Source organism: Scyliorhinus torazame, chromosome 11 (assembly GCF_047496885.1).
Source record: "Scyliorhinus torazame isolate Kashiwa2021f chromosome 11, sScyTor2.1, whole genome shotgun sequence".
NCBI classification, from domain to species: domain Eukaryota; kingdom Metazoa; phylum Chordata; class Chondrichthyes; order Carcharhiniformes; family Scyliorhinidae; genus Scyliorhinus; species Scyliorhinus torazame.
The window spans coordinates 71097377-71123303 of record NC_092717.1 but is presented as its reverse complement, the minus strand read 5'-3'; the positions used below and the strand labels follow the sequence as shown (position 1 = coordinate 71123303).

At 49.9% G+C, this 25927-nt stretch overlaps 1 protein-coding gene across 3 annotated transcripts in view; it reads right to left on the bottom strand.

Annotated features, from left to right (window-relative positions):
• The window catches only part of enpp2 (ectonucleotide pyrophosphatase/phosphodiesterase 2), a 291596-nt gene that overhangs the window by 130224 nt on the left and 135445 nt on the right, over positions 1-25927 (bottom strand). For all 3 annotated transcript variants that reach the window (XM_072467399.1, XM_072467398.1, XM_072467400.1), the window contains 4 exons: positions 9120-9228; positions 5087-5212; positions 2261-2292; positions 869-996 (listed from right to left, as the gene is read on the bottom strand). In XM_072467399.1, the coding sequence (XP_072323500.1) occupies positions 869-996; positions 2261-2292; positions 5087-5212; positions 9120-9228 (395 nt within the window). The remainder of the gene's footprint in view (positions 1-868; positions 997-2260; positions 2293-5086; positions 5213-9119; positions 9229-25927) is intronic.

Below are 25927 nucleotides of genomic sequence, written 5' to 3'. Positions count from 1 at the left end.
CGCTGTAATGTTCTATGTTCTATAAACAGTAACTTAAGAACATTTTTAGGGAAATCTATTCTAATATGCGAGGGGTGTCTGCCACATAATTGAGTCTAAGAGAGTCAGATCATGACAAAGGGTAAGGCCCACGTGATTCAAACATTTTATCTGAACAGAGATTGGTTTATAATTTTCTACTTTTTATTAACTATATTTTAGTCCCTGCAAAGTGAAAATATTGGTAGTAACAGTTGAAAGAAAAGCTGAAATGATCATGAAGTTGTTACAATATAGTTGATAAATATCACTGACATAATTCACAGGAAAGTATAAGGGAACCAAGAGACTGATGAGTTATATATTTTTTTAAAAGGAAATAGTTAAGTCCATAACATGGTAAAAGAATTAGCCAGATATGAACGGACAGTCCTTTACAGAAAATAGTTATAATTGTGCAAGAATAGGGTGACATGGTGGCACAGTGGTTAGTACTACTTCTTCACAGAGCCAGGTCCCAGGATCAATTCCGGCCTCGTGACACTGCCTGTGTGGAGTTGGCGCGTTCTCCCCCTGTCTGCGTGGGTTTCCTCCAGGCGCTCTGGTTTCCTCCCACTGTCCAAAGATGTGCTGGTTAGGTGAATTGGCCATGCTAAATTGTCCCTTAATGTCCAAAAGGTTAGGTGAGGTCACTGGGTTACGGGAATAGGGTGGGGGCCTGACCCTAGGTGCACTTTCAGATGGTCGGTGCAGACGTGATGTGCTGAATGGCCTCCTTCTGCACCATAGGGATTCTATGAGAATAGGAGTAATAATGCTTTGGTGATCAAATAGTTATCTTCAAACAGAAATAAGCAGTCTATGATTTGCACACAATTTAATCAGGTACCTTGCTACCAGCCACTTCCTCTCAACCATTAAATGGACATCTTCAATCCTTCTGTTGTTGGCATAATGCAAACGCTTTGGGAGGTTCATCTTCAAATAGGGCTTGAAATGCTGGTCAGGTTTTTTACACTAAAAGCAAAGTTGAACAGATCATATAGTACAAGGAGCACTGATCATACAAATCAACTCTTGCAAGGATTCATCAGTAAGTTACCATTGCTTTGGTGTTTGAATTAGTAATCATTTGTGAACAGTGGAAATTGTGCAAAAGCAAATTAGATCACTCAACATAGCTCTTGTACTCGAGAGCTAAACACAGTCAGGCACAGTATATGTGACATAGGAATTATTACACATATGTTTCTGCCCCTATATACAAGTAGCAGATCTCAAATTTTACAAAATACATTATTGTCTAGTTTGATTTAATCTGAATAAACAAGGAAGTCCACATTCCTGTTGTAACTGAATTGTACAATCAGTTTTAAAAGTCTCACTATTGATGGTGCAGTGTGTTGAGATGCACCAACACACTACCAGAGTGTGCAGGATGTGGCTTTCTACAAAATATTTCCTACATTACAGATTGACAATTTCCACAGTCTCACTGTCAGGAGTCTCTCAACAGGGAGGAAGGCAAGAAGCAGAAATCATTAACCCTATCCAATTTCCTACAGCTCCCAGTGGCTCATTTCACACCAGCATTTTTGGAAGTTTGGGATCTAGCTTTTTCAGGTCCTCCCCGTCATGGACAGGAGATTGACACATTAAGGAGAAAACATCTTTTAAAAAACTAATCACAATCTGCGATATCGCCGTCCTTGAGAGCTAACTTCATCTTCCAAAAATGGTTCTCCAGAAAATTCTAATTCGGATCTAAATCAGCCGGTGGCACAACGGTGCAGTAGTTAGCACTGCTGCCTCACGCCGCTGAGGACCCGGGTTCGATACTGGCCCTGGGTCACTGTCTGTATGGAGTTTGCACATTCTCCCCATGTCTGCGTGGGTCTCAGCCCAACACAAAAGGATATGCTGGGTAGGTGAATCAGCCACACTAAATTGCCCCTTAATTGGGAAAAAAAAGAATTGGATACTCAAAAAAAAAATTTTTAAGTATCTAAATCAGCATCATTATTCAAAGTACAGTGGCCAGAATTTCCCGGGTACTCCCGCCAATGAATCTTCCGGTCCCAGCCGCAGGCTCCTCGGCAGCAGGGGACGTGAACAATGAGCAAACCTGTTGACAGCGGTACGACCGGATAATCCCACCACTGGCCAATGCCAAGCTGCCTCCTCTGCCACAAAACATGGGGAGGGGGGAAATTCTGGTATCTTCTCATTTCCGACCTTGCTTCGAATATTGACTTTCAACAATGTATTGTTTTATACTCACTGTAAGGTTGGCCACCAGTGCTTTGGGATCATCTGTAAAGAAAGGTCATTGTATTTTTTAAAAGGGCTGTAAAATGAAGAGATGCTGATGAATTACTGAGAAAAACAAGTTTTACCCAAGCTTAATTATATTAACAACTGATTACAAACTAATATATCCAACTCCAATTAGTGTACACTAAAGAGCACAGTATTTAAACAATGCTTCCAGCAAGTTACAAGAGTATGGGGGTGATTTTCCTACCCCTCCCACCCAGGCGGTGTATTTTCCGGCAGCGGAGATGACCAGCCCACCATTGACCGAATCATCTGGTCCCACCAACGTTTACAGGGTTATGTATATCCCGCACCGTCTGCCATCGGGGAATGTACCGTGGGTCCCGGGAGGGGGGGGGGGGTCACTATCGGTCCTGCCGGAAGAACAGTTGGAAAACATCAACCTACATCTTAATTCTAATGCAAGCAGTGTTTGTAGGAATCCAAGCATAGAGATCAGCACACGTTACTGGATTCTCTGCCCATTACTTTTACTGTACGGAAAACCCATTTACCTCTTGTCCAACTTTTTGATATCTGCTCTAGCTGCGCCATGCTTTGTGATGGGTGCTGGGATTCATCAAAACTACACTCGTATTAACTGCTAAATGGTGGTCAGTTAGAATATTGCCCTGGGACGCACAACTGGATGTAGGGAGCACTGCAGCGCTCTCCAACATTCAGCAACATTTCTACCAATGGAAAAGAGCGGACATGGTCTTTCACATCATTGGAACCAGAATTGCCATATCCTAAGATTAGAAATGACCATCACCAGTTACAAGGGAGTCCTTGTGCAAGACAAATGGGGCAGGATAACATTGTTCAAGTTGGTAAAGCAGTAGGCCACCCTGAACAATCTCCAGAAATTAGTAACTTTGTACTTCATTTTTTGAGTTTCTGCTCATGGAGACTGAGAAACTAAGGATGTCCAACATATCCCCACTGCTACATAGATGTGCTGACGTTAAGTACATTCACAAATATATTTGGGTTGAAGTGTAATTTAGTCGAATATGTGGAATGTGCGCATCCCAAGTTCAGGCTGGAGGAGCAGTCCTGTAAGGGCTCTAATTTTAAGGCCCTGGTGACGACCCTGTTGCTTCTGGCTCCGAGGAAGAAAGTGGGGGGTCCGGTGGTGGAGTCGACTATTGAGAACTGGAATCAGTTGAGGGGGCACTTTAAACCGGACCACATGTCGGTGCTGACGCCACTGTGTGGGAATCATATGTTTGAGCTGAGGGGGATGAGATGTATAGACAATGGAGAGAGGAACGTTGCTCCCAGATCAGATGGGGGAGGGCACGATTGGGGATATATATGGGTGGTAGGGCGAGCAGGAAAAGGCATTAGTGAAAAAGATCAAGTGGAAGTTGGGGACGGAGATAGGATGGGGACTCTGGTGTGAGGTGGTGCAACGAGTGAACTCAACCTCCTCCTGTGCACGAATGAGTTTGATACAATTTAAAGTGGTCCATATGATTTGGGCTCGGATGAGTGATTTTTCCAGGGGGTAACAGATGGATGTGAGAAGTGTGGGCAGGGGTCAGCGAATCATGCCCACATGCTCTGGGGATTTGAGGGTTGGAGAGTTCTAGGAGGCAGTGTTCAGGACCCTATCAAGAGCAGTAGGGGTTGAGGTGATGCTGAACCCTATGGTAGCTATCTTTGAGGTGTCGGAGGTGCAGGATCTGCTGGAGGGGAAGGGGGCCAATGTCATGGCCTTCGCCTCTCTGGCGACAGATTCTTTTGAATTGGAGGTCGGTTCCGCCACCACGGTCTCGGCTTTGCTGGGGATTTCTACGAGTTTCTCTGGCTGGAGAAGATGACATTTGCCTTAAGGGGGTGGGAACAGAGCTTTGAGGTACGGTGGAGGCCGTTCATGGCAATATTTGTTCATTGCGGGGTTGGGGAGAGGGGGGAGGGGACTAAAAGGAGAAAAATATACAAACTGTATACTTAGCTTTGACTGGATGGAGAATTCGTGTTTGGAATAAAATATCTTTTTTTTTTTTTAAAAAGGGCTGCGCAGTGGTCACTCCTTGTCAATGCTCTCGTGGAAAGACGCATCTGTGACAGATAAATGGGTGTGGAGAGGATTATTTGGGTTTTTACCCTCTTGTTGGTTCTCTCATGACTGTCGCAGGCCCCATACGGTAAATATGGGCCACAGAATCTGGCCTGCTCAGCCCGTAGTGGTGTTACTGATACACTCTTGGAAATTAAAGATAAATGTGAACAAAGAAATCAGGCTGGATTATCTGCACCCCGATGCCGAAATTGCGGCCGGTGCTGGGGCAGAGAATCCATTTCCCCGCACGTAATTGGGACAGTCGTCTGTTCCCTGATTCTGCAGGCCCCGAAAAGCCGTGGATCTAATGTGGTCCAGGCAGTTGGGAAACTAGCGTGGCGGCTGCAGACTCGACTCAGTCCGCGGCATCGGAGGACAGGGGGGATCTTATACGCGGCCGGGAAATGTTTGTGCAGGCGGTCAGGGTCAGGCACGCGGCCTATCGGGGGGTTTATTTTCGAGGTCCAGCTCCGCAGTCCGAGTCCGCCATGGAGCACGGCGCAGCCGCTGGAGGTCGCCACCATGCGCATGCACGGTCTCCAACCCAGAAGTGCGGGGCCCGCATCTGCAGCAAAAGCTGCTAGATCTTCGCCGGGTCCCTGCTAGCCCCCTGCAGGGCTAGGAATATGTGGCCCTTTAGACCACAGTTGTGATGCCGGCGTAGGGACATAGTCACAATAACGGAGAATCCAGCCCCATATCTATCTACAATCTACTTACATCTGGCATTGTTGCTGTATCTGGAGCGAATACGTCCCAGTGACCCAGGGAACACAATGATGTCATCAACTGTAGAGAGGTAGTTACTCAAAAACTCCGTTTTTTCACAGCTTGCATCTTCCATTCCTTTAAGAGAAATGAAAAATGCCAGTAATTTTATATTTAAGATTAATACGCAATTGTATATTGGGTTCAGTCAGTTTGAGCTGTGTGTTCAAGCAATACTTCACCAACTGATATATATTCCAGCTGTCTCCTGAGGGTGTACCAAAGTTGTACTTCCTACACATCAGAGGACTGGAAAAGGTGGTTGTCTGTGACAGTGTGAAGGAGGACACTGGATGTCCTTTCTGACCAGAATCGTGCAGGTTCGGAAGCAGGATGCTGCATCAGTTCTGCTGCTCGGGTTGTTTGGATTGCCTCCCCTTTTACCATGAGCAATGGGAGAGGGAAGATCAGGTCAGTCTCCCAGGCAGAGGCGGGGTGCCGAGTATGCAACGTGTGCAAATTTATTCTTTAGTAAAAGTGGCAAGAAATACCTCGGATGAAATTCAATAACCAAAAAATCCAACTAGAGACTCATTCTACATGACAATTTCAAACAGAGAACACAAAGGCTATTGAAAATAATGTTTTGACTTTTTTTTATAAAGGCTTTGGAACTGGCCTTACATTCAAATTTTCTCTTTCTTTGCATAAATCTCTTCGTTAACTTATACTTTGGTTATTGTGCAGCTGTATTGGGATCAGTAACCTAAACAGATAAATTGGAAAATAGAGCCTTTGTAATCGACTCCTATCAACATCAGTGACATATATTCCATGGTTATTCAATCACGCAAGGTTCATTTCATATTTAACTCAAGATGATTGCGAAGGGTTTGTTCAGGGTTTCAGTTCTGTCACTCTGTCTTCAATCCACATACCTGAATTATGAATGGCTGCTCATAGTGATTGTGGTTTATCTTCATTTCTTTCCTAATTGCCTTTTCTTATTGTGTGCTTGTTGAGAATTATAAATTTAGAGTCTTATAGATTTCATTGGGTTTTCCACCCTGTTTATTTATGCTGAAAAATGGGATTGCTGAGGAATTACATGGGATTGCATTGTCCATTTTCGGAGGTAAGTGCACTGCAAGCACCAAGTGCATTCCAATCACTCAAGCGTGTGATTGCATTGCACTTCCCTCTTTTTGTCCTGATCAATGTTTGTAGACATTGGGGTTTCACTACTTAGGCCACTGAACTGTGAAGGAAAATGAATGAATCAAGCTGCAGATGGTTTGTAGAAGCTGTCAATCACAGACCACTACTAGAAAGCTATGAATGCCCTGAGGGAACTAGATGTAGGTCACAACTGCTCTCCTTCCAGGAATGGACGCGTGGAGTGCAAGGTAAGTATTACAGCTATAATGCTTCCCACTGCCCCTGTTTGGACTGCTCTCTTCCAGGAAGGGTCCCATTTCTGGGGGGAGGTGGGGGCTGATCTGTGTGTAGGGGGTCTGTGGAAGGGGTACTTTTAGGGAGGGATCCCTGTGGAGGACCCCTATTACAGGGGTCCCTGGGGGGGTCCGCCTTTTACAGAGGTTCCAGCAGGGGGAGGTCCCCTATCGCAGGGGTTCCAGTGGGGGGATCCCACTATTACAGGGGTCCCTGTAGGGATCCTCCATTACAGGGGACCCTATGAGGTGGTCCCCATATTACAGAGGTCCTTGGAGGGCGTTGGTCGGGTCACCCCCGTACTTGGAGTTGGGGGGGCACCCAGGAAATGCGGAGATGGAGGCTGCTGTGCATTGGGGGGAGGGGCAGGATTGATTTGCGGTCTGGATGGGGTGGATGACCGCAGGTGTCCGCTCAAAATGACAGCCTGATAGCGGGATTCCCTGGGGAATCCCTCGTATTCCATACCATGCATAAATTTGCATTGCAAGGAATACGGAATTGCTTGCTGATTTACGCTCCCAGATGGATTGCCGACCACTTGCAATTCATCTCCAGCAGGAGGGCATAGTTTCCTGAATGGAGATTCCAGCCCACTGTTTCTCTGCATCAATACAGGAGGTTTTCTTGCATTTGAAAAGTTTTCACTGTGCGTATACATATTCTATATCCTGTGACTGTACTTGTATCTGTGCTGTTCCTTAAATCATGTGACTTTTGTTTTCTCACTTCTGCCAAAGCCCTTTTGGGTTTTTTAAATTAATTATTTTTTTAAATTTAGAGTACCCAATTCATTTTCTCCAATTAAGGGGCAATTTAGCGTGGCCATTCCTCCTACCCTGCACATCTTTGGGTTGTGGGGGCGAAACCCACGCAAACACGGGGAGAAGGTGCAAATTCCACACGGACAGTGACCCAGAGCCAGGATCGAACCTGGGACCTCGGCGCCGTGAGGCAGCAGGGCTAATCCACTGCGCCACCGTGCTGCCCGCCCTTTTGCTTTTGACATGATGTTGACGCCCTGAACTACACACTCCTGTGAATCTTACTTAGCTCACATACTTGATGGACCATTCACCCTGACCAAAATAAAAAATTGTGGCAAAGATCCATAACAGTGTTAACAAGAAGTTGGACTGAACCATCACTTCATTGAGACTGACATATAAGCAAAATGCTCTGGATGCTGGAAATCGGAATTGAAAAAACTGGATATACACAACAAATCCAGCAGCATCTGGAGAGAGAGAAGCAGAGTTCACATTAACATCATAGACCTGAAAAGTTATTTCTCTTACCCTCTCCACAGATGCTGTCATATCTGACTCTATTCTGCACGACCCTTGGAAAGAGCACCCTACTTAAGCCCACGCTTCCACCCTATCCCAGTAAACTAGTAACCCACCTAATCTTTTGGACATTAAGGGGAAATTTAACCTGGCCAATCCACTTAACCTGCACATCTTTGGACTGTAAGAGCCCGGAGGAAACCCATGTAGACACGGGGAGAAAGTGCAGACTCCACGCAGACAGTCATCCAAGGCCAGAGCTGTGATGCAGCAGTGCTAACCACTGTGCCACCGTGCCGCCCAAGGGTGATTATGGGCTTCCTGCACCTCAGTGTGAATTCCTGGGGGGGTGACCTTGCCTCCACTTGGCCAGCTCGCCCCTCTTGAGTTTTTCGGGCAACAGCCCTGTAATCATTCTGAGGTGAGGCTTTGTCAATCTCCAGGATGATATTCCCGTTTATGGAGCTGCCCGCCGCTTCACACTGGCAGTGCCAAGCAGAAGCTGTGACCCCTGCTGGTGGCTGCAGCTAGACCAAGGAGGTGGTGTTCACTGATGCAGCCGGACTTGTAGATTCGTCTGACTGGGAACAGGCTGACAGGCACCAAAGGGAATGAGGAGGTGGGGGCCATGTAGGACAGGGCGGGGAAGGAGAGGGGACATGGGGAGGCAAAATGGAGAGGTTCCTATTAACCCAGGAGGTCTGGAATGGAGAGCACCCCCCCCACCCCTCCCCCTACCTTTCACTGACCAGCAGCATGTAAGGTTGCACCCGCTGGGTTACATGATGGCTGTAGGCCTCTCCCGCAGCCCCCTGTTTGTAGCAATAATGGGTTGAGGCCATTAATTGGACAGTAACTGCCTACTTAAAGACCACAGTGAGGCCAGAGGCAGGCTCACCCGGTCGTCCAGTAAATCATGGAGGGGTCAGGGGTTGTTGGATCAGCGTTGTACATACCAATGGGCACATCACTACAATCTGTAGGTCCATCCGCCCTGCTCTCCAGCCTGCGGCTGGGCTGGAACACCCAGCCCATGGATGCAATTGCGCTCACTGAAACTGACTGACAAATTTTGTAAGTTAAATAATTAATTTGCTGCTTGTAAATTGTTTAAAGATCATTCTGTCGATGCCTTCCTCATTTTTATTTTAAACAGTAAATGAAATTGCAATCTCAGGAAGCTTACATTACAGCAATGCGATTAGTCATCCCTTAATGGTGACAAAATAAATCAGCATTTCTGTGACTTTTTGAGAAAAATAAGAACTTCAGCATCCAAAAGTTCAGCTGATCTGACATCTTACCATGGTCTCCCAGAAAGATGATATTGACACAACGGTGCAGCTTCATCTGTTTGAGTCCGTTCATCATCTGCCCTACAATTCTGTCTGTTGTTCGAAGAGCATCAGTCACCTAAACATTTAAGCAGAAGAAAATCTTGTAAAATAAATATTATTTTTCCTTTTATTCAATTTGCAAGGCCATGCCATAAGCCTATTCACTGTTTAATTTTATGTAATTTCACCGCCATATAACCTTCAGTGACATTGAATTGATTCTTCTTGCCTTTCAGCGTGCTAAATGTTCAAACGATAAACCAAGATTGTGGTACAAATTCATCTTTTCTTTGTTTCTGCACAAAGTACACTGATCTGGTTTTAAAAAAAGGAGGAATTGGATAAAAGCCTGCTGCAAAATAACTTCAATTATTGTGCCTGGAGAGTTATTAACTTTAATTTGCGAATGTTGTTGGAAGAATCATTAATACTGCATTCATCACTAATACATTAGAAAAGAACTAATATTTTAAAATAAGATGCACAGTTGCTTTGAAGGCAGTCTTGTTGCACAGTGGGTAGCCGGCCTGCCCCCCGAGCCACAAGCTCCAGGTTCAAATCCCACTCCGGACTTGATGACCGAGGAATGAGAGTTCATAATGCGGCCAAACAGGTTGAGTATCAACTTATAAATCCTTCGAACACACACCAGTGACAGGCACTAAGAGTGGGAGGGGTTACTGGTCAACTATGTGATAGAAGAACTTCCGGGTGCGGCGATGACCAGCTAAGTCGCACGTTTCGGCAGCTCCCGTTGGAACGGACTTTTGGGCTCTTGATAAGAGCCCCAACGGCAATTTTAAACGGCCAAAATCACTGTGCGGTGAAATAGAAGGGAATCCCCCCGGATATTGATGGAAAAAGGAGAGGATAGCGGCAGGATTGCAGTGGATCCTTCGGAGCAGCGGCAAGGAAGGGAAGCTCGAAGCAAGATGGCGTCGGAAGGTGGCCGTTCGATATGGGGCCCGGAGCAACAAGAGTTCCTGCGGCGCTGTGTGGAAGAGCTGAAGAAGGAGGTGTTGGCCCCGATGCTACAGGCGATTGAAGGGCTAAAGGAGGCACAGAGGACCCAGGAGCTGGAGCTTCGGGTCGTGAAGGCAAAGGCTGCTGAAAATGAAGATGAAATTCAGGGTCAGGTGGTGAAGACAGAGACGCACGAGGCGCAGCACAAGAGGTGTGTGGAGAGGTTGGAAGCCCTGGAGAATAATTCGAGGAGGAAGAATCTAAGAGTCTTAGGTCTTCCCGATGGCGCAGAGGGGGCGGACGTCGGGGCATATGTGAGCACGATGCTTCACTCGCTAATGGGATCGGAGGCCCCGACGGGCCCTTTGGAGGTGGAGGGAGCTTATCGAGTTATGGCGCGAAGACCAAGGGCAGGAGAAATACCTCGAGCCATAGTGGTGAGGTTTCACCGCTATAATGACAGAGAGATGGTCCTAAGATGGGCGAAGAAAACTCGGAGCTGCAGGTGGGAGAACGCGGTGATCCGCGTATACCAGGATTGGAGTGCGGAGGTGGCGAGAAGGAGGGCAAGTTTCAATCGGGCAAAGGCGGTGCTTCACAAAAAGGTGAAATTTGGAATGCTGCAACCGGTGAGACTGTGGGTCACATACCAAGGGAAGCACCACTACTTTGAGACGGCAGAAGAGGCGTGGACATTCATAGTGGACGAGAAGCTGGAATAGTCTGGCGAGAGAAAGAGCTTCTGGGACAAAGTGGTGGGGTGACTATGTGGGACGAGGAAGGGGTGGGGGGGGGGGATGATTTTTCAATTGTTAACTAATCCTGTAAATTTTCTCTCTTCCCCTCGTTTGGGGGGGGGGGGGGGGAGTATGAGGAACTGTGGGCGCCGGTGGGTAGGAAAGCGGGGCTGAGTGGGAAACGCGGGCCTCGTTCCCGCGCTATGGTAATTTTGGCGGGAACAGGGACGCAGGAAGGTGGGGGCCTCGCACAGTGAGAGGCCGAGGGCAAACGGGGAAGCCGAGGTCAGCCAGAGTTCGCTGACTTCTGGGAGCAACATGGGAGGTGTAATTACGCTAGAGGGGGATCTAGCAGAGGGGGGGGGGGAGGGAGCTAACTGGGTTGCTGCTGCTAAGGGGAAGGGGGAGCTGTTATGGGGCGGGGTGGTCGAGGCGGGATGGCACCGTCGGTGGGATATACGGGTACGTGGGAACCGGGTGAGGAGCTGGGGTAAAAAAGGGGATGGCTAGTCGACAAGGGGGGGGTAAAAAGCCCCCCAACCCGGTTGATCACGTGGAACGTGAGAGGGCTGAATGGGCCGATTAAAAGGGCGCGGGTACTCGCACACCTAAAGAAATTAAAGGCAGATGTGGTTATGTTGCAGGAGACGCACCTGAAATTGACAGGTCAGGTCAGACTACGTAAAGGATGGGTGGGACAGGTGTTTCATTCGGGTTTGGATGCGAAGAATAGGGGGGTGGCTATTTTAGTGGGGAAACGGGTACTGTTTGAGGCAAAGACCATAGTGGCGGACAGTGGGGGTAGATACGTGATGGTGAGTGGCAGACTGCAAGGGGAGGCGGTGGTTCTGGTGAACGTGTACACCCCGAACTGGGATGATGCAAACTTCATGAGGCGTATGTTGGGGCGTATCCCGGACGTGGAGGCGGGAAAGTTGGTAATCATAGAGTCATAGAAGTTTACAGCATGGAAACAGGCCCTTCGGCCCAACCAGTCCATGCCGCCCAGTTTTTACCATTAAGCTAGTCCCAGTTGCCCGCACTTGGCCCATAACCCTCTATACCCATCTTACCCATGTAACTATCTAAATGTTTTTTAAAAGACACAATTGTACCCGCCTCTACTACTACCTCTGGCAGCCCATTCCAGACACTCACTACCCTCTGAGTGAAGAAACTGCCCCTCTGGGCCCTTCTGAATCTCTCCCCTCTCACCTTAAACCTATGCCCTCTAGTTTTAGACTCCCCTAATGGGGGGGAGATTTCAATACAGTGCTTGATCCAGGGCTGGACCGGTCGAGGTCCAGGACCGGGAGGAGGCCGGCAGCGGCCAAGGTGCTTGAGGATTTCATGGAGCAGATGGGAGGAGTAGACTCTTGGAGATTTATCAGACCTAGGAGTAAGGAGTTCTCATTCTTCTCCCATGTTCACAAGGTATATTCACGGATAGACTTTTTTGTCCTGGGAAGGGCACTGATTCCGAAGGTGACAGGTACGGAGTACACGGCCATAGCCATCACTGACCACGCTCCACACTGGATAGATCTGGAGGTAGGAGAGGAAAAGGAACAGCACCCACTCTGGAGAATGGATATGGGCCTGTTGGCGGATGAGGGGATATGTCTAAGGGTGAGGGGGTGTTTCGAAAGGTACTTGGAGCTTAATGACAATGGAGAGGTTCAGGTGGGAGTGGTCTGGGAGGCGTTGAAGGCGGTGGTCAGAGGGAAACTGATATCCATAAGGGCACATAAAGGGAAGCAAGAGAGTAAAGAAAGGGAGCGATTGCTGAGAGAACTTCTGAGGGTGGACAGGCAATATGCAGAGGCACCGGAGGAGGGACTGTACAGCGAAAGACAAAGGTTACATGTGGAATTTGACCTGCTGACCACGGGTAAGGCAGAGGCACAGTGGAGGAGGGCACAGGGAGTGCAGTATGAGTATGGAGAGAAGGCAAGTCGATTACTGGCCCAACAATTGAGGAAGAGGGGAGCGGCGAGGGAGATAGGTGGGGTGAGGGATGAGGAGGGAGAGATGGAACGGGGAGTGGAGAGAGTGAATGGGGTGTTTAAGACATTCTATTAGAGGTTGTATAAGGCTCAGCCCCCGGAAGGGAAGGAGGGAATGATGCATTTCCTGGATCAACTGGAATTCCCGAAGGTGGAGGAGCAGGAGAGGGCGGGACTGGGAGCACAGATTGATGTGGAGGAGGTGGTAAAGGGGATTGGGAGCATGCAGGCGGGGAAGGCCCCGGGACCGGATGGGTTCTCGGTGGAATTTTATAGGAAATATATAGACCTACTGGCCCCGCTTTTGACGAGAACCTTTAATGAGGCCAGGGAAAGGGGGACGTTGCCCCCGACTATGTCGGAGGCGACAATATCGTTACTTTTGAAGAAGGATAAAGACCCGCTGCAGTGTGGGTCCTACAGGCCCATTTCCCTTTTGAATGTAGATGCTAAGCTCCTGGCCAAGGTAATGGCGACGAGGATAGAGGATTGTGTCCCGGGGGTGGTCAATGAGGATCAAACTGGGTTTGTTAAGGGGAGACAGCTGAACACAAACATATGGAGGCTGCTAGGGGTGATGATGATGCCCCCACCAGAGGGGGAGGCGGAGATAGTGGTGGCGATGGATGCCGAGAAAGCATTTGACAGGGTCGAGTGGGACTACCTGTGGGAAGTGTTGAGGAGATTTGGTTTTGGTGAAGGGTTCATTGGATGGGTACAGCTGCTATATGATTGATGCAGGTAGGGCAGTGGATGTTGTCTATATCAGTAAGGCCTTTGACAAGGTCCCTCATGGTAGACTAGTACAAAAGGTGAAGTCACACGGGATCAGGGGTGAGCTGGCAAGTTGGATACAGAACTGGCTAGGTCATAGAAGGCAGAGAGTAGCAATGGAAGGATGCTTTTCTAATTGGAGGGCTGTGACCAGTGGTGTTCCACAGGGATCAGTGCTGGGACCTTTGCTCTTTGTAGTATATATAAATGATTTGGAGGAAAATGTAACTTGTCTGATTAGTAAGTTTGCAGACGACACAAAGGTTGGTGGAATTGCGGATAGCGATGAGGACTGTCAGAGGATACAGCAGGATTTAGATTGTTTGGAGACTTGGGTGGAGAGATGGCAGATGGAGTTTAATCCGGACAAATGTGAGGTAATGCATTTTGGAAGGTCTAATGCAGGTAGGGAATATACAGTGAATGGTAGAACCCTCAAGAGTATTGAAAGTCAAAGAGATCTAGGAGTACAGGTCCACAGGTCATTGAAAGGAGCAACACAGGTGGAGAAGGTAGTCAAGAAGGCATACGGCATGCTTGCCTTCATTGGCCGGGGCATTGAGTATAAGAATTGGCAAGTCATGTTGCAGCTGTATAGCACCTTAGTTAGGCCACACTTGGAGTATAGTGTTCAATTCTGGTCGCCACACTACCAGAAGGATGTGGAGGCTTTAGAGAGGGTGCAGAAGAGATTTACCAGAATGTTGCCTGGTATGGAGGGCATTAGCTATGAGGAGCGGTTGAATAAACTCGGTTTGTTCTCACTGGAACGAAGGAGGTTGAGGGGAGACCTGATAGAGGTCTACAAAATTATGAGGGGCATAGACAGAGTGGATAGTCAGAGGCTTTTCCCCAGGGTAGAGGGGTCAATTACTAGGGGGCATAGGTTTAAGGTGAGAGGGGCAAGGTTTAGAGTAGATGTACGAGGCAAGTTTTTTACGCAGAGGGTAGTGGGTGCCTGGAACTCGCTACCGGAGGAGGTGGTGGAAGCAGGGACGATAGTGACATTTAAGGGGCATCTTGACAAATACATGAATAGGATGGGAATAGAGGGATACGGACCCAGGAAGTGTAGAAGATTGTAGTTTAGTCGGGCAGCATGGTCGGCATGGGCTTGGAGGGCCGAAGGGCCTGTTCCTGTGCTGTACATTTCTTTGTTCTTTGTTCTTGGTATATAGGGCCCCGGTGGCAAGTGTGATCATGAACAGGCAGAGGTCTGACTACTTCCGTCTTTATAGAGGGACAAGGCAGGGGTGTCCCCTGTCTCCGTTACTGTTTGCATTGGTAATTGAGCCCCTGGCCATAGCACTGAGGGGCTCCAGGAAGTGGAGGGGAGTACTCAGGGGAGGAGAAGAACACCGGGTATCATTGTATGCAGATGATTTACTGCTGTATGTTGCGGACCCGGTGGAGGGGATGCCTGAGATAATGCAGACGCTCGGGGAGTTTGGGGAATTCTCGGGGTAAAAATTGGACATGGGGAAGAGTGAGTTGTTTGTTGTATATCCGGGGGAGCAGAGCAGGGGAATAGAGGATTTACCGCTGAGGAGGGTAACAAGGGATTTCCGGTACTTGGGGATCCAGATAGCCAGGAGTTGGGGAACCTTACATAGGCTTAATTTAACACGATTGGTGGAACAGATGGAGGAGGATTTTAAGAGATGGGACATGGTGCCCCTGTCACTGGTGGGGAGGGTGCAGGTGGTCAAAATGGTAGTCCTCCCGAGATTCCTTTTTGTGTTCCAGTGCCTCCCGGTGATGGTCACGAAGGCTTTTTTCAAGAAGATCGAGAAAAGCGTTATGAGTTTTGTGTGGGCTGGGAAGACCCCGAGAGTGAGGAGGGGGTTCTTGCAGCGTAGCAGGGAGAGGGGGGGACTGGCACTACCGAGCTTAAGTGAGTACTATTGGGCCGCCAATATTTCAATGGTGTGTAAGTGGATGGGAGAAGGGGAGGGAGCGGCGTGGAAGAGATTGGAGATGGCGTCCTGCAAAGGAACCAGCCTACAAGCACTGGTGACGGCACCGCTGCCGTTCTCCCCGAAGAAATACACCACAAGTCCAGTGGTGGTGGCAACACTGAAAATTTGGGGGCAGTGGAGACGGCATAGGGGAATGACGGGAGCCTCGGTGCGGTCCCCGATAAGAAATAATCATAGGTTTGTCCCGGGGAGAATAGATGGGGGATTTGGAGCATGGCAGAGAGCTGGGATTGTGCAACTGAGGGATCTTTTCTTGGACGGGACGTTTGCGAGTCTGGGAGCGCTGACGGAAAAATATGGGTTGCCCCAAGGGAATGAATTTCGATACATGCAACTGAGGGCTTTTGCGAGGCAACAGGTGAGGGAATTCCCGCAGCTCCCGACACAGGAGATTCAGGATAGAGTGATCTCAGGGACATGGGTGGGGGATGGTAGGGTGTCGGATATATACAGGGAAATGAGAGACGAGGGGGAGAACATGGTGGATGAGCTGAAGGGAAAATGGGAGGAAGAGCTGGGGGAAGAGATTGAAGGGGGGCTGTGGGCAGATGCCCTACGTAGGGTAAACTCTTCGTCCTCGTGCGCCAGGCTTAGCCTGATACAATTTAAGGTTTTGCACAGGGCACATATAGAACATAGAACATAGAATTTACAGTGCAGAAGGAGGCCATTCAGCCCATCGAGTCCGCACCGGCTCCTGGAAAGAGCACCCTACCCAAGGTCAACACCGCCACCCTATCCCCATAACCCAGTAACCCCACCCACCACTAAGGGCAATTTTGGACACGAAGGGCAATTTATCATGGCCAATCCACCTAACCTGCACATCTTTGGACTGTGGGAGGAAACCGGAGCACCCGGAGGAAACCCACGCACACACGGGGAGGATGTGCAGACTCCGCACAGACAGTGACCCAAGCCAGAATCGAACCTGGGACCCTGGCGCTGTGAAGCAATTGTGCTATCCACAAGGCTACCGTGCTGACCAGAGCAAGGCTCAGTAAATTTTTCGGGGTAGAGGATAGGTGTGGGAGATGCTCGAGAAGCCCAGCAAACCACACCCACATGTTTTGGTCATGCCCGGCACTTCAGGGGTTCTGGGTGGGGGTGCCGAAGGTGCTTTCAAAAGTGGTGAGGGTCCGGGTCGAGCCAGGCTGGGGGCTGGCTATATTCGGGGTTGCAGAAGAGCCGGGAGTGCAGGAGGCGAGAGAGGCTGATGTTTTGGCCTTTGCGTCCCTAGTAGCCCGGCGAAGGATACTGCTTATGTGGAAGGAAGCCAAGCCTCCGGGCGTGGAGACCTGGATAAACGACATGGCAGCGTTTATAAAACTGGAACGGATAAAGTTTGCACTAAGGGGTTCGGCTCAGGGGTTCACCAGGCGGTGGCAACCGTTCATTAACTACCTCGCAGAACAATAAAGGAAATGGGAAGGTAACAGCAGCAACCCAGGGGGGAGGGCGGGGGGGGGGGGGGCGGGGGGGGAGGGGGCTCAGGTGGGTCCTCAGGGGTGTTTTTGTAAAGATATTGGTACTTGGTTATGTATATTGAATTGCTGATTTTATTATTTGGGAGAGCTATTATTTTTGTTATGGCAGTTGCCATTTAGTTTATATATTATTTATTTATTTGTTAAAATACGGTCACGGTTATTTATATTGTTTTGCTGTTGTAAAAAGGGGAAAAACCTTTGTTCTGTTTTGTATGGCTGAAAAAGTTGAATAAAATATATATTTTTTAAATTAAAAAAACTATGTGATAGAACAAAATTGATGTTTCCACCATCACTATCTATTGCTCCGGGTGACAGCATACATGTAAGAGTGCGTGTTACCACAGCAACTCGGAATCCTGAGGAGTGGTGCAGTGGGTAACAATCTCCTGGGCGTCCACATCCCACTACAGGGACACCTGCAGCAAGATAGGAAGGTGACAACTGGCAGATAGTCAGTGATGACCGTGACCTCAGGTGGCTGACTGTTTGGAAGGATATTGGAAGAAGCAAGCAGAAATGGATAACAGCCCTTCGTGTTGGGTGGGGTTACTGGGTTATGGGGATAGGGTGGAGGTGTTGACATTGGGTAGGGTGCTCTTTCCAAGAGCTGGTGCAGACTCGATGGGCTGAATGGCCTCCTTCTGCACTGTAAATTCTATGAAAAAAGCTCAGCTGGCCGAGAAGGAGGCCCAGAGAAAACAGAGGCCAGCAAAAGCTGCGCTTTCTCAGCCTACTGTCTTCATGCCAGGTCAGGGTGATGCTCCTGAGCCACACCAGCTGATGTTAACTCCAAGGCACAAGCTATTGCCTCATGAGGTGGAAGGCTGCCAAAGGCTCCCACCACAGGAAACCACACCAGCAGAACTAAATAATAAAAACATATTCGTATACATCATAGCTGCACTGAATTCAACCACAACTTTGAAAGCTGTAAAATTTGAATTTTCAGCCGAGTAACTAATTATTAATATTAAATGTCACTATTCAAGAAAGTGTTGTTACATCATTAACAATAACTCTCACAATGAAGCTTTAAAACTATCTGCTCAGATGATTGGGGTGAAAGTTAAAACTGAGATTGCTCAAACAACAGGATTGCCAACTCTGGTTGAACACATTCCTGGAGATTCAACCACATGGCCTCCTGTCTCTAATTGTGAAGTAAAACAACAATATCCCCTTCATCCAATATTTTTATCATGAATAAAGTATTCAAAGTGATTGAAGCTATTTCGTTATTGCCGCTGTCATTTTCCTGCTGAGATGGGCGTAGAAGTGTTCTGGAGATTTATCTTCAATTCCTGACACTACAAGGCAATTCCTAAGAGTGGGCAACCCGAGTGTTCATTAAAAGAGCAGTTATTGTCCCAGTGCTGTGGGCAACATTCTTTTCTCATTTAATACCATAAGTGGGAACACCACTACTAGATCAGCAAGTTTATATTTTATAGGCTGGTTCTTGGACAACTTCCTGTTCTGAATCAGGTCAACCGAACTGCATTATGACACTGTCTCATCCATCACTGTATATAAAACAGCAGTCTATGAACAGCAATTAATTTGCCTTCATTTAAGTGACAAAAATTAAAGCTGGTAGCATCAATGACTTGATTACTTGAAAACACAAAATAAAAAACTGGAGGTGAAAAACTGAAATTGATCTTAGGCGGTGGGGAAAGCAAGTGCTGGATTCTCCACCACTCACGGCCGATAGCGGAGTTCCTGATGTGGTGGGCAATCCAGTGTCATCAGAAAAACGTGATCGGTTACGATACTCTGGTCCTCCACTGGCGGCAATATCGAGGTTCGCGCCCTGCTCCAGCAGGGGGATGCAAATGGTCAAAATGATCTATTTGCATCTTATTAACCATCTGGTCACCAGATTCTCCAAGCCTGCATGATTCTCCTGGTCCTCTTGGCCGGGATTCACGTGGACGAGAATAGGTGCAAGTATTTCTCACTGTGGCCCTGGCGTGGTGGACCTCATGGTGGGCCAAGGGGGTAACTCTTTAAGGGAGTTTCCCCCAAAGTGCATCGGTGAGCCCCCTCCCTACATGGCAAATCCTGTCCACCCCACCCCCACCAGAGCCTCCCCCGGCCAGGGATCCCCCCATCAGAAAGCCACCCACCAGAGACCCCAATGAGAGAGATCCCAACCAGAACCCCCCCCCCTCCCATTACGAGACCCATGCCTGGAAACTAGAGAGCAGTCCAGAGACAGTGAAAAGCACCACTTTAAAACTCACCTGTCTTTTGGTTTATGTGAGAGTTTGGAAGGGGTCATTCGTAATTATATGCAGGTATGGTCAAAGGGGAGCTGGAGCGAGTAGATGGGGTTGGAACTGGGGTCTGCCGCCGTGGGGAACGGGCCGGATGTGGGGCGCGGGCGCGTGGCTGGCTGAGGAGGGGTTATGGCTAGTCAGCGGGGAGGGGGGTGGGTAGCCCCCTGATCCGGCTGATAACCTGGAACGTAAGGGGGCTGAACGGGCTGGTTAAGCGGGCCCACGTGTTCGCGCACCTAAAGGGGCAGAAGGCGGATGTGGTTATGCTCCAGGAGACACACCTGAAGGTGGCAGACCAGGTGGGTATACCAGGAAGGGGTGGCAGACCAGGAAGGGGTGGGTATACCAGGTGTTTCATTCGAGGTTGGATGCCAAAAATCGGGGGGGGGGGGGGTGGCGATCTTGGTGGGAAAGAGGGTGTCGTTCGAGGCGTCGAGCATTGTGACAGACAATGGCAGCAGGTACGTAATGGAAGTGGTAAGCTGCAAGGGGAAAGGGTGGTGCTGGTCAACGTGTACACCCTGAACTGGGACGATGCGGGTTTGATGCGGCGCAAGTTGGGTCGGATCCCGGACTTGGAAGTGGGGGGCCTGAACACGGTGTTGGATCCAGCACTGGATCGCTCCAGCTCTAGGACGGGTAGGAGGCTGGCGGCGGCTAAAGTGCTGAGGGGGTTTATGGACCAGATGACAGTGGTGGACCCTTGGAGATTTGCAAGGCTGGGGACGAGGGAATTTTCATTCTTCTCGCACGTTCATAAGGCCTATTCCCGGATCGACTTTTTTATTATGAGCAGGTCGCTGATCGCGAGAGTAGAGGATGCCGAATACTCGGCGATAGCCATTTCGGATCACGCCCCGCATTGGGTAGACCTAGAGCTGGGGGAGGAGAGGGACCGTTGTGGCACTTGGCGGTGGGGCTATTGGCGGACGAGGAGGTGAGCGAGCGGGTCCAAAGAAGCATAGAGAGATACCTGGAGGCCAACGATAATGGGGAGGTCCGAGTGGGGATGGTCTGGGAGGTGCTGAAGACGGTGGTTAGGGGAGAGCTGATCTCCATTAGGGCCCACAAGGAGAGGAGAGAGCAGAGGGAGAGGGAGAGGCTGGTGGGGGAGATGGTGAGGGTAGACAGCAGGTATGCGGAGGTGCCGGAGGAGGGACTGTTGAGGGAGAGGCGTAGCCTCCAGGCCGAATTCGACCTGTTGACCACATGGAAGTCGGAGGCGCAGTGGAGGAAGGCCCAGGGGGCGATTTATGAGTATGGGGAAAAGGCAAGTCGGATGCTGGCGCATCAGCTTCGGAAGCGGGACGCAGCTTGGGAGATTGGGGGAGTTAAGGATAGGGGAGTAGGGGAGTGGGGGCGGGGGGCGGAGGAGTGTGGTGCGGAGTGGGGTTGGCATCAATGGGGTCTTCAGGGACTTTTATGAGGAACTGTATCGGTCTGAGCCCCCACTGGAGGAGGGAGGGAAGGGCCGCTTTCTGGACCAACTGAAGTTCACGAAGGTGGAGGAGGGAGTGGTGGCGGGATTAGGGGCCCCGATTGGGTTGGAGGAGCTGGCCAAAGGGATAGGGAGCATGCAGGCGGGAAGGCACCGGGGCCGGACGGTTTCCCGGTCGAATTTTACAAAAAATATGTGGACCTGCTGGGCCCGTTGCTGGTTAGGACATTCAATGAGGAAAGGGAGGGGGGAGCGTTGCCCCCGACGATGTCCCGGGCACTGATCTCCTTGATCCTGAAGCGGGACAAGGATCCCCTGCAGTGTGGATCTTACAGGCCGATTTCATTGTTAAATGTAGATGCCAAGGTGCTGGCGAAGGTCTTAGCCACGGGAATTGAGGATTGTGTGCCGCAGGTCATCCACGAAGACCACACGGGGTTCGTGAAGGGGAGGCAGTTGAACGCGAATGTGCGGAGGCCCCTGAACGTTATTATGATGCCGGCGAGGGAGGGGGAGGCGGAGTAGTGGCGGCGATGGACGCTGAGAAGGCGTTCGATAGGGTAGAGTGGGGGTACTTGTGGGAGGTGCTGAAGAGGTTCGGGTTTGGGGAGGGGTTCGTCAGGTGGGTTAGGCTGTTGTACGAGGTCCCGATGGCGAGTGTGGCCACAAACAAGAGGAGGTCTGAGTACTTTCGGTTGCATCGAGGGACGAAGCAGGGGTGTCCCTTGTCCCCCCTGCTCTTCCCACTGGCGACTGAACCCCTGGCTATGGCACTGAGGGAGTCGAGGAACCGGAGGGGGCTGGTGCAGGGTGGGGAGGAGTGTAGGGTGTTGCTCTATGCGGACGACTTGCTGCTATATGTGGCGGACCCGGTGGGGGGAATGCCGGAGGTAATGAGGATCCTCAGGGAGTTCGGGGATTTCTCAGGGTACAAGCTCAACATGGGGAAGAGCGAGTTGTTCGTGGTTCACCCAGGGGACCAGGAGAGGGGGATTGGCGAGCTCCCACTAAAAAGGGTGGAGATGAGCTCCAGGTATTTGGGGGTCCAGGTGGCCAGGAGCTGGGGGGCCCTGCATAGACTTAATTTCACAAGTCTGGTGGAGCAAATGGAGGAGGAGTTTAAGAGGTGGGACGCGTTGCCGCTGTCCCTGGCGGGTAGGGTGCAGTCAGTCAAGATGACGGTGCTCCCAAGGTTTTTGTTCCTGTTCCAGTGCCTTCCCATTCTTATCCCGGAGGCCTTCTTTAGGCGGGTCAACAGGAGCATAACGGGGTTTGTGTGGGCGCGAGGGACTCCGAGGGTGAGAAGGGTGTTCCTGGAGCAGAGTCGGGACGGGGAGGGCTGGTGCTGCCCAACCTCTGTGGGTACTACTGGGCCGCCAATGCAGCGATGGTGCGCAAGTGGGTGATGGAGGGGGAGGGTGCGGCGTGGAAGAGACTGGAGACGGCGTCTTGTGAGGGTACGAGTCTGGCGGCGCTGGCAACGGCGCCGCTGCCGCTCCCGCCAATGAGGTAGGTATACCACGAGCCCGCTGGTGGCGGCTGCCCTCAAAGTTTGGGGGCAATGGAGGCGGCGCAGGGGGAAAGTGGGGGCCTCGATGTGGACCTCGATACGGGGGAACCACCGGTTTGTCGCAGGGAGAATAGATGGAGGGTTTTCGAACTGGTACAGGGCAGGGATAAGAAGGTTGGGGGACCTGCTTGTGGATGGGAAGTTCGCGAGCCTGGGTGAGCTGGAGAAGTACGCCCCCCCCCCCCGGGAAACGCCTTTAGGGATCTACAGGTAAGGGCATTTGCCAGGCGGCAAGTGGTGGAATTCCCGCTGCTGCCGCCACGCACGGTACAGGATAGGGTGCTCTCGGGTGCGTGGGTTGGAGAGGGGAGGATCTTGGCAACATACCAGGTGATGCAGGAGGAGGAGGAGGCCTCGGCGGTGGAGTTGAAAGGTAAGTGGGAGGAGAAGTTAGGAGAGGAGATCGAGGAGGGGACGTGGGCAGATGCCCTAGGGAGGGTGAACTCTTCCTCTTCGTGCGGGAGGTTCAGCCTCATACAGTTTAAGGTGCTGCACAGGGCACACATGACCGGGACAAGGATGAGCCGGTTTTTTGGGGGTGAGGACAGGTGTGTTAGGTGCTCAGGGAGCCCTGCAAACCACACCCATATGTTCTGGGCATGCCCAGCACTGGAGGAATTTTGGAAGGGCGTAGCGAGGACGGTGTCGAGGGTGGTAGGATCCAGGGACAAACTGGGCTGGGGGCTCGCAATATTTGGGGTTGCAGAGGAGCCGGGAGTGCAGGAGGCGAAAGAGGCCGGAATTCTGGCCTTTGCATCCCTGGTAGCCCGGCGAAGGATTCTTCTTCAGTGGAAGGATGCGAGGCCCCCAAGCGTGGAATCCTGGATCAACGATATGGCGGGGTTTATTAAATTGGAGAGGGTGAAATTTGCCTTAAGGGGATCGGTGCAAGGGTTCTTCAGGCAGAACGGTAGACAATGGTCAGCAGCAGCAGCAGCAACCCGGGTGGGGTGGGGGGGGGGGGTTCTATTTTATTTATTTTATTTTATTTTTATTTATTTTTGTTTGTCTATACTGGGGGATCTGTGGCGGTGTATATATTTGCTATGTTTGCTATGTGTTTCGGCGGGTGTTAATATATTATTTACGTATAGGGGGGAGGGGGGCACTGGGTTGTTTTGTTTTGTATTTAATTCTATTGGGTTCCTTTTACATTTTGTTGTTGATATTTTGTGAAAACTTTAATAAAACTTATTTCAAAAAAAAGAAGGCATTCGACCGAGTGGAACAGACGTACCTATGTGACGTTTTGGGGCAATTTGGGTTTGAACAGGGATTGGTGGACTGGGTTAAACTGTTGTACATAGCCACGAAGGCAAGCATCTGCACTAACGGGGTTAGTTCTGAGTATTGTCCTCTGCAGCGTGGGACGAGGCAGGGGTGCCCACCCTCTCCTTTGCTATTTGCCCTTGAGATTGAGCCTTTGGCAATGGCTCTTCAGATGTCTGGAGAGTAGAGGGGTATTAAGCTGGGCGGGAGGAGTGGGGTAGGAGGACATCAGCTTCCTTTGTATGCAGATGACCTCCCACTCTATGTTTACTTGGAGTCTATTGATAAGATCCTGGGAATTTTGAGTGAATTCAGTTCCGTCTCCGCATACAAACTTAATACGGCAAAGAGTGAGATGTTCTTGATTGGCTCCGGAGGGCGGGAGGGGCGTTTGAGTGGGTTCCCGTTTCGCCTGGCTAGAGAGCTTTCGCTATTTGGGGATTTAGGTCGCGTGGGATTGGGCCCTACTTCACAAACTCAATCTGACATGCTTAGCAGGGGTGATGAAAGAGGAGTTTAAGAGGTGGGACAGTCTGCCTCTATCTTTGTCCGGAAGGGTCAGACTATTAAGATGGTGATCTTCCGAGGTTCTTTTTTGCATTTCAGAACCTCCCAATCGTTCTGCCAAAATCCTTTTTCAGAAAGATTAATAAACTTGTCCTGGGCTTTGTGTGGGAGGGGAGAGTTCCCTGCATTAAAAGAGTTTGTCTGGAGAGGAGTAGATGAGGGGATGGCCTGTCCCGTCCCAATTTTCAGTGTTACTACTGGGCTGCTAATATTGTTGAGGTCCAAATATGTTTGTTGGACCAGGGGTCGGTATGGTGCAGAGTGGAGGAAGCCTCGTGTAGAGGGGCTTCCTTAAGGGCATTGATTTAGGCACCCCTTCCTTTTTCGCTGAGTAGGTACTCATCAAACCCAGTGGTGGTTTCCACTTTGTGGGTTTGGAACCAGTGCCGGTGACATTTTGGATTGGAGGGCATGTACAGGAAGGCCCGATTCGTGATAAGCACAGGTTCATCTCAGCGAGCTTAGATGCCAGGTTTAAGGAATGGGACCTCTTGGGGATCCAATGCTTTGAGGACCTGTTCTTGGATGGGAAGTTTGTGGACCCAACTGAGCTGATGGAGGCCTATCAAATGCCCTACGGTATTGAGTTTAGGTATCTCCAGATAAGGGCCCTTTTGAGTAAAGAGTTGAGTTCGCTCCCAATGTTGCCACCCTTACCGGACAGGCACCTCTTGGATGTTGAGATTGGAGGGGGTAAGATCTCCAATGTGTATGTTGAGTTGGCCTAAGGAGGAAGTCTCAATGGTGACGGTGCGGCAGAAATGGGAGGAAGATTTGGGAGGTACGGTGCGAGGCTGGATTTGGGAGGTACGGTGCGAGGCTGGATTTGGGAGGAAGCATTGCGTAGGGTTAATGCATCCTCGTCGTGTGCTAGGCTTGGTTTTATACAGCTTAAGGTTATGCACAGAGCACATATGACACTGGCTATGTTAAGCCGTTCCTTCCCGGAAGTGGCTGATAAATGTACACGATATGCCGGATCCCCTGCGAACCACGTCCACATTTTCTGGTCCTGTCCAAAATTAGTGGGGTTTTGGAAGGGTGTTACGGATGTATTGTCTCAGGTGGTGGGGGTGGTGGTCAAGCCTTCTCTATGGGTTGTTATCCTTGGTGTGTCTGAGGATCCTGGTATCATGGTGGGAAAGGGGGCCGATGTCATGGCTTTAGCCTCCCTTATAGCTCGAAGGAGAATTTTGCTTAATTGAGCACTGGGTCATGGGTATGGGACCTTCCTGAGTTTCTTCATTTGGAGAGAATCAACTTTGCCATTAGAGGTTCAGATGAAGGGTTCTCCGTCAGGTGGAAGTTGTTCATCGACTTTTTCAAGAACTACTAGACCATCAGCAAGGGGGGGGGGGGGGGTCGTAATTTTTGACTGTTAAGACGTGGGGGTACATTATTATTTTTTTTTTGGGGTGAGGGCATTGGCGTTGTACTTGTATATATAGGGGGTTCCTGTTGTATTGTACTGTTATAGTGCTATATGTATTGTTAATATGTTATGCGGTGTTCGTTGTTGTTTAGTGCTATCGGCTGTTCCTGTTTTTGTATCCTCTATATGCTTTGGATATACCTTCAATAAATTATCTTTAAAAAAAAGCTTGCCTGTGCCCTATACCTGCTGGCTCAGGTAGGGGTCACTGGACCTTGGGGGCGGTGGGAGGTGCGGGGAATCGACCAAAGTCAGAAGTCATGAT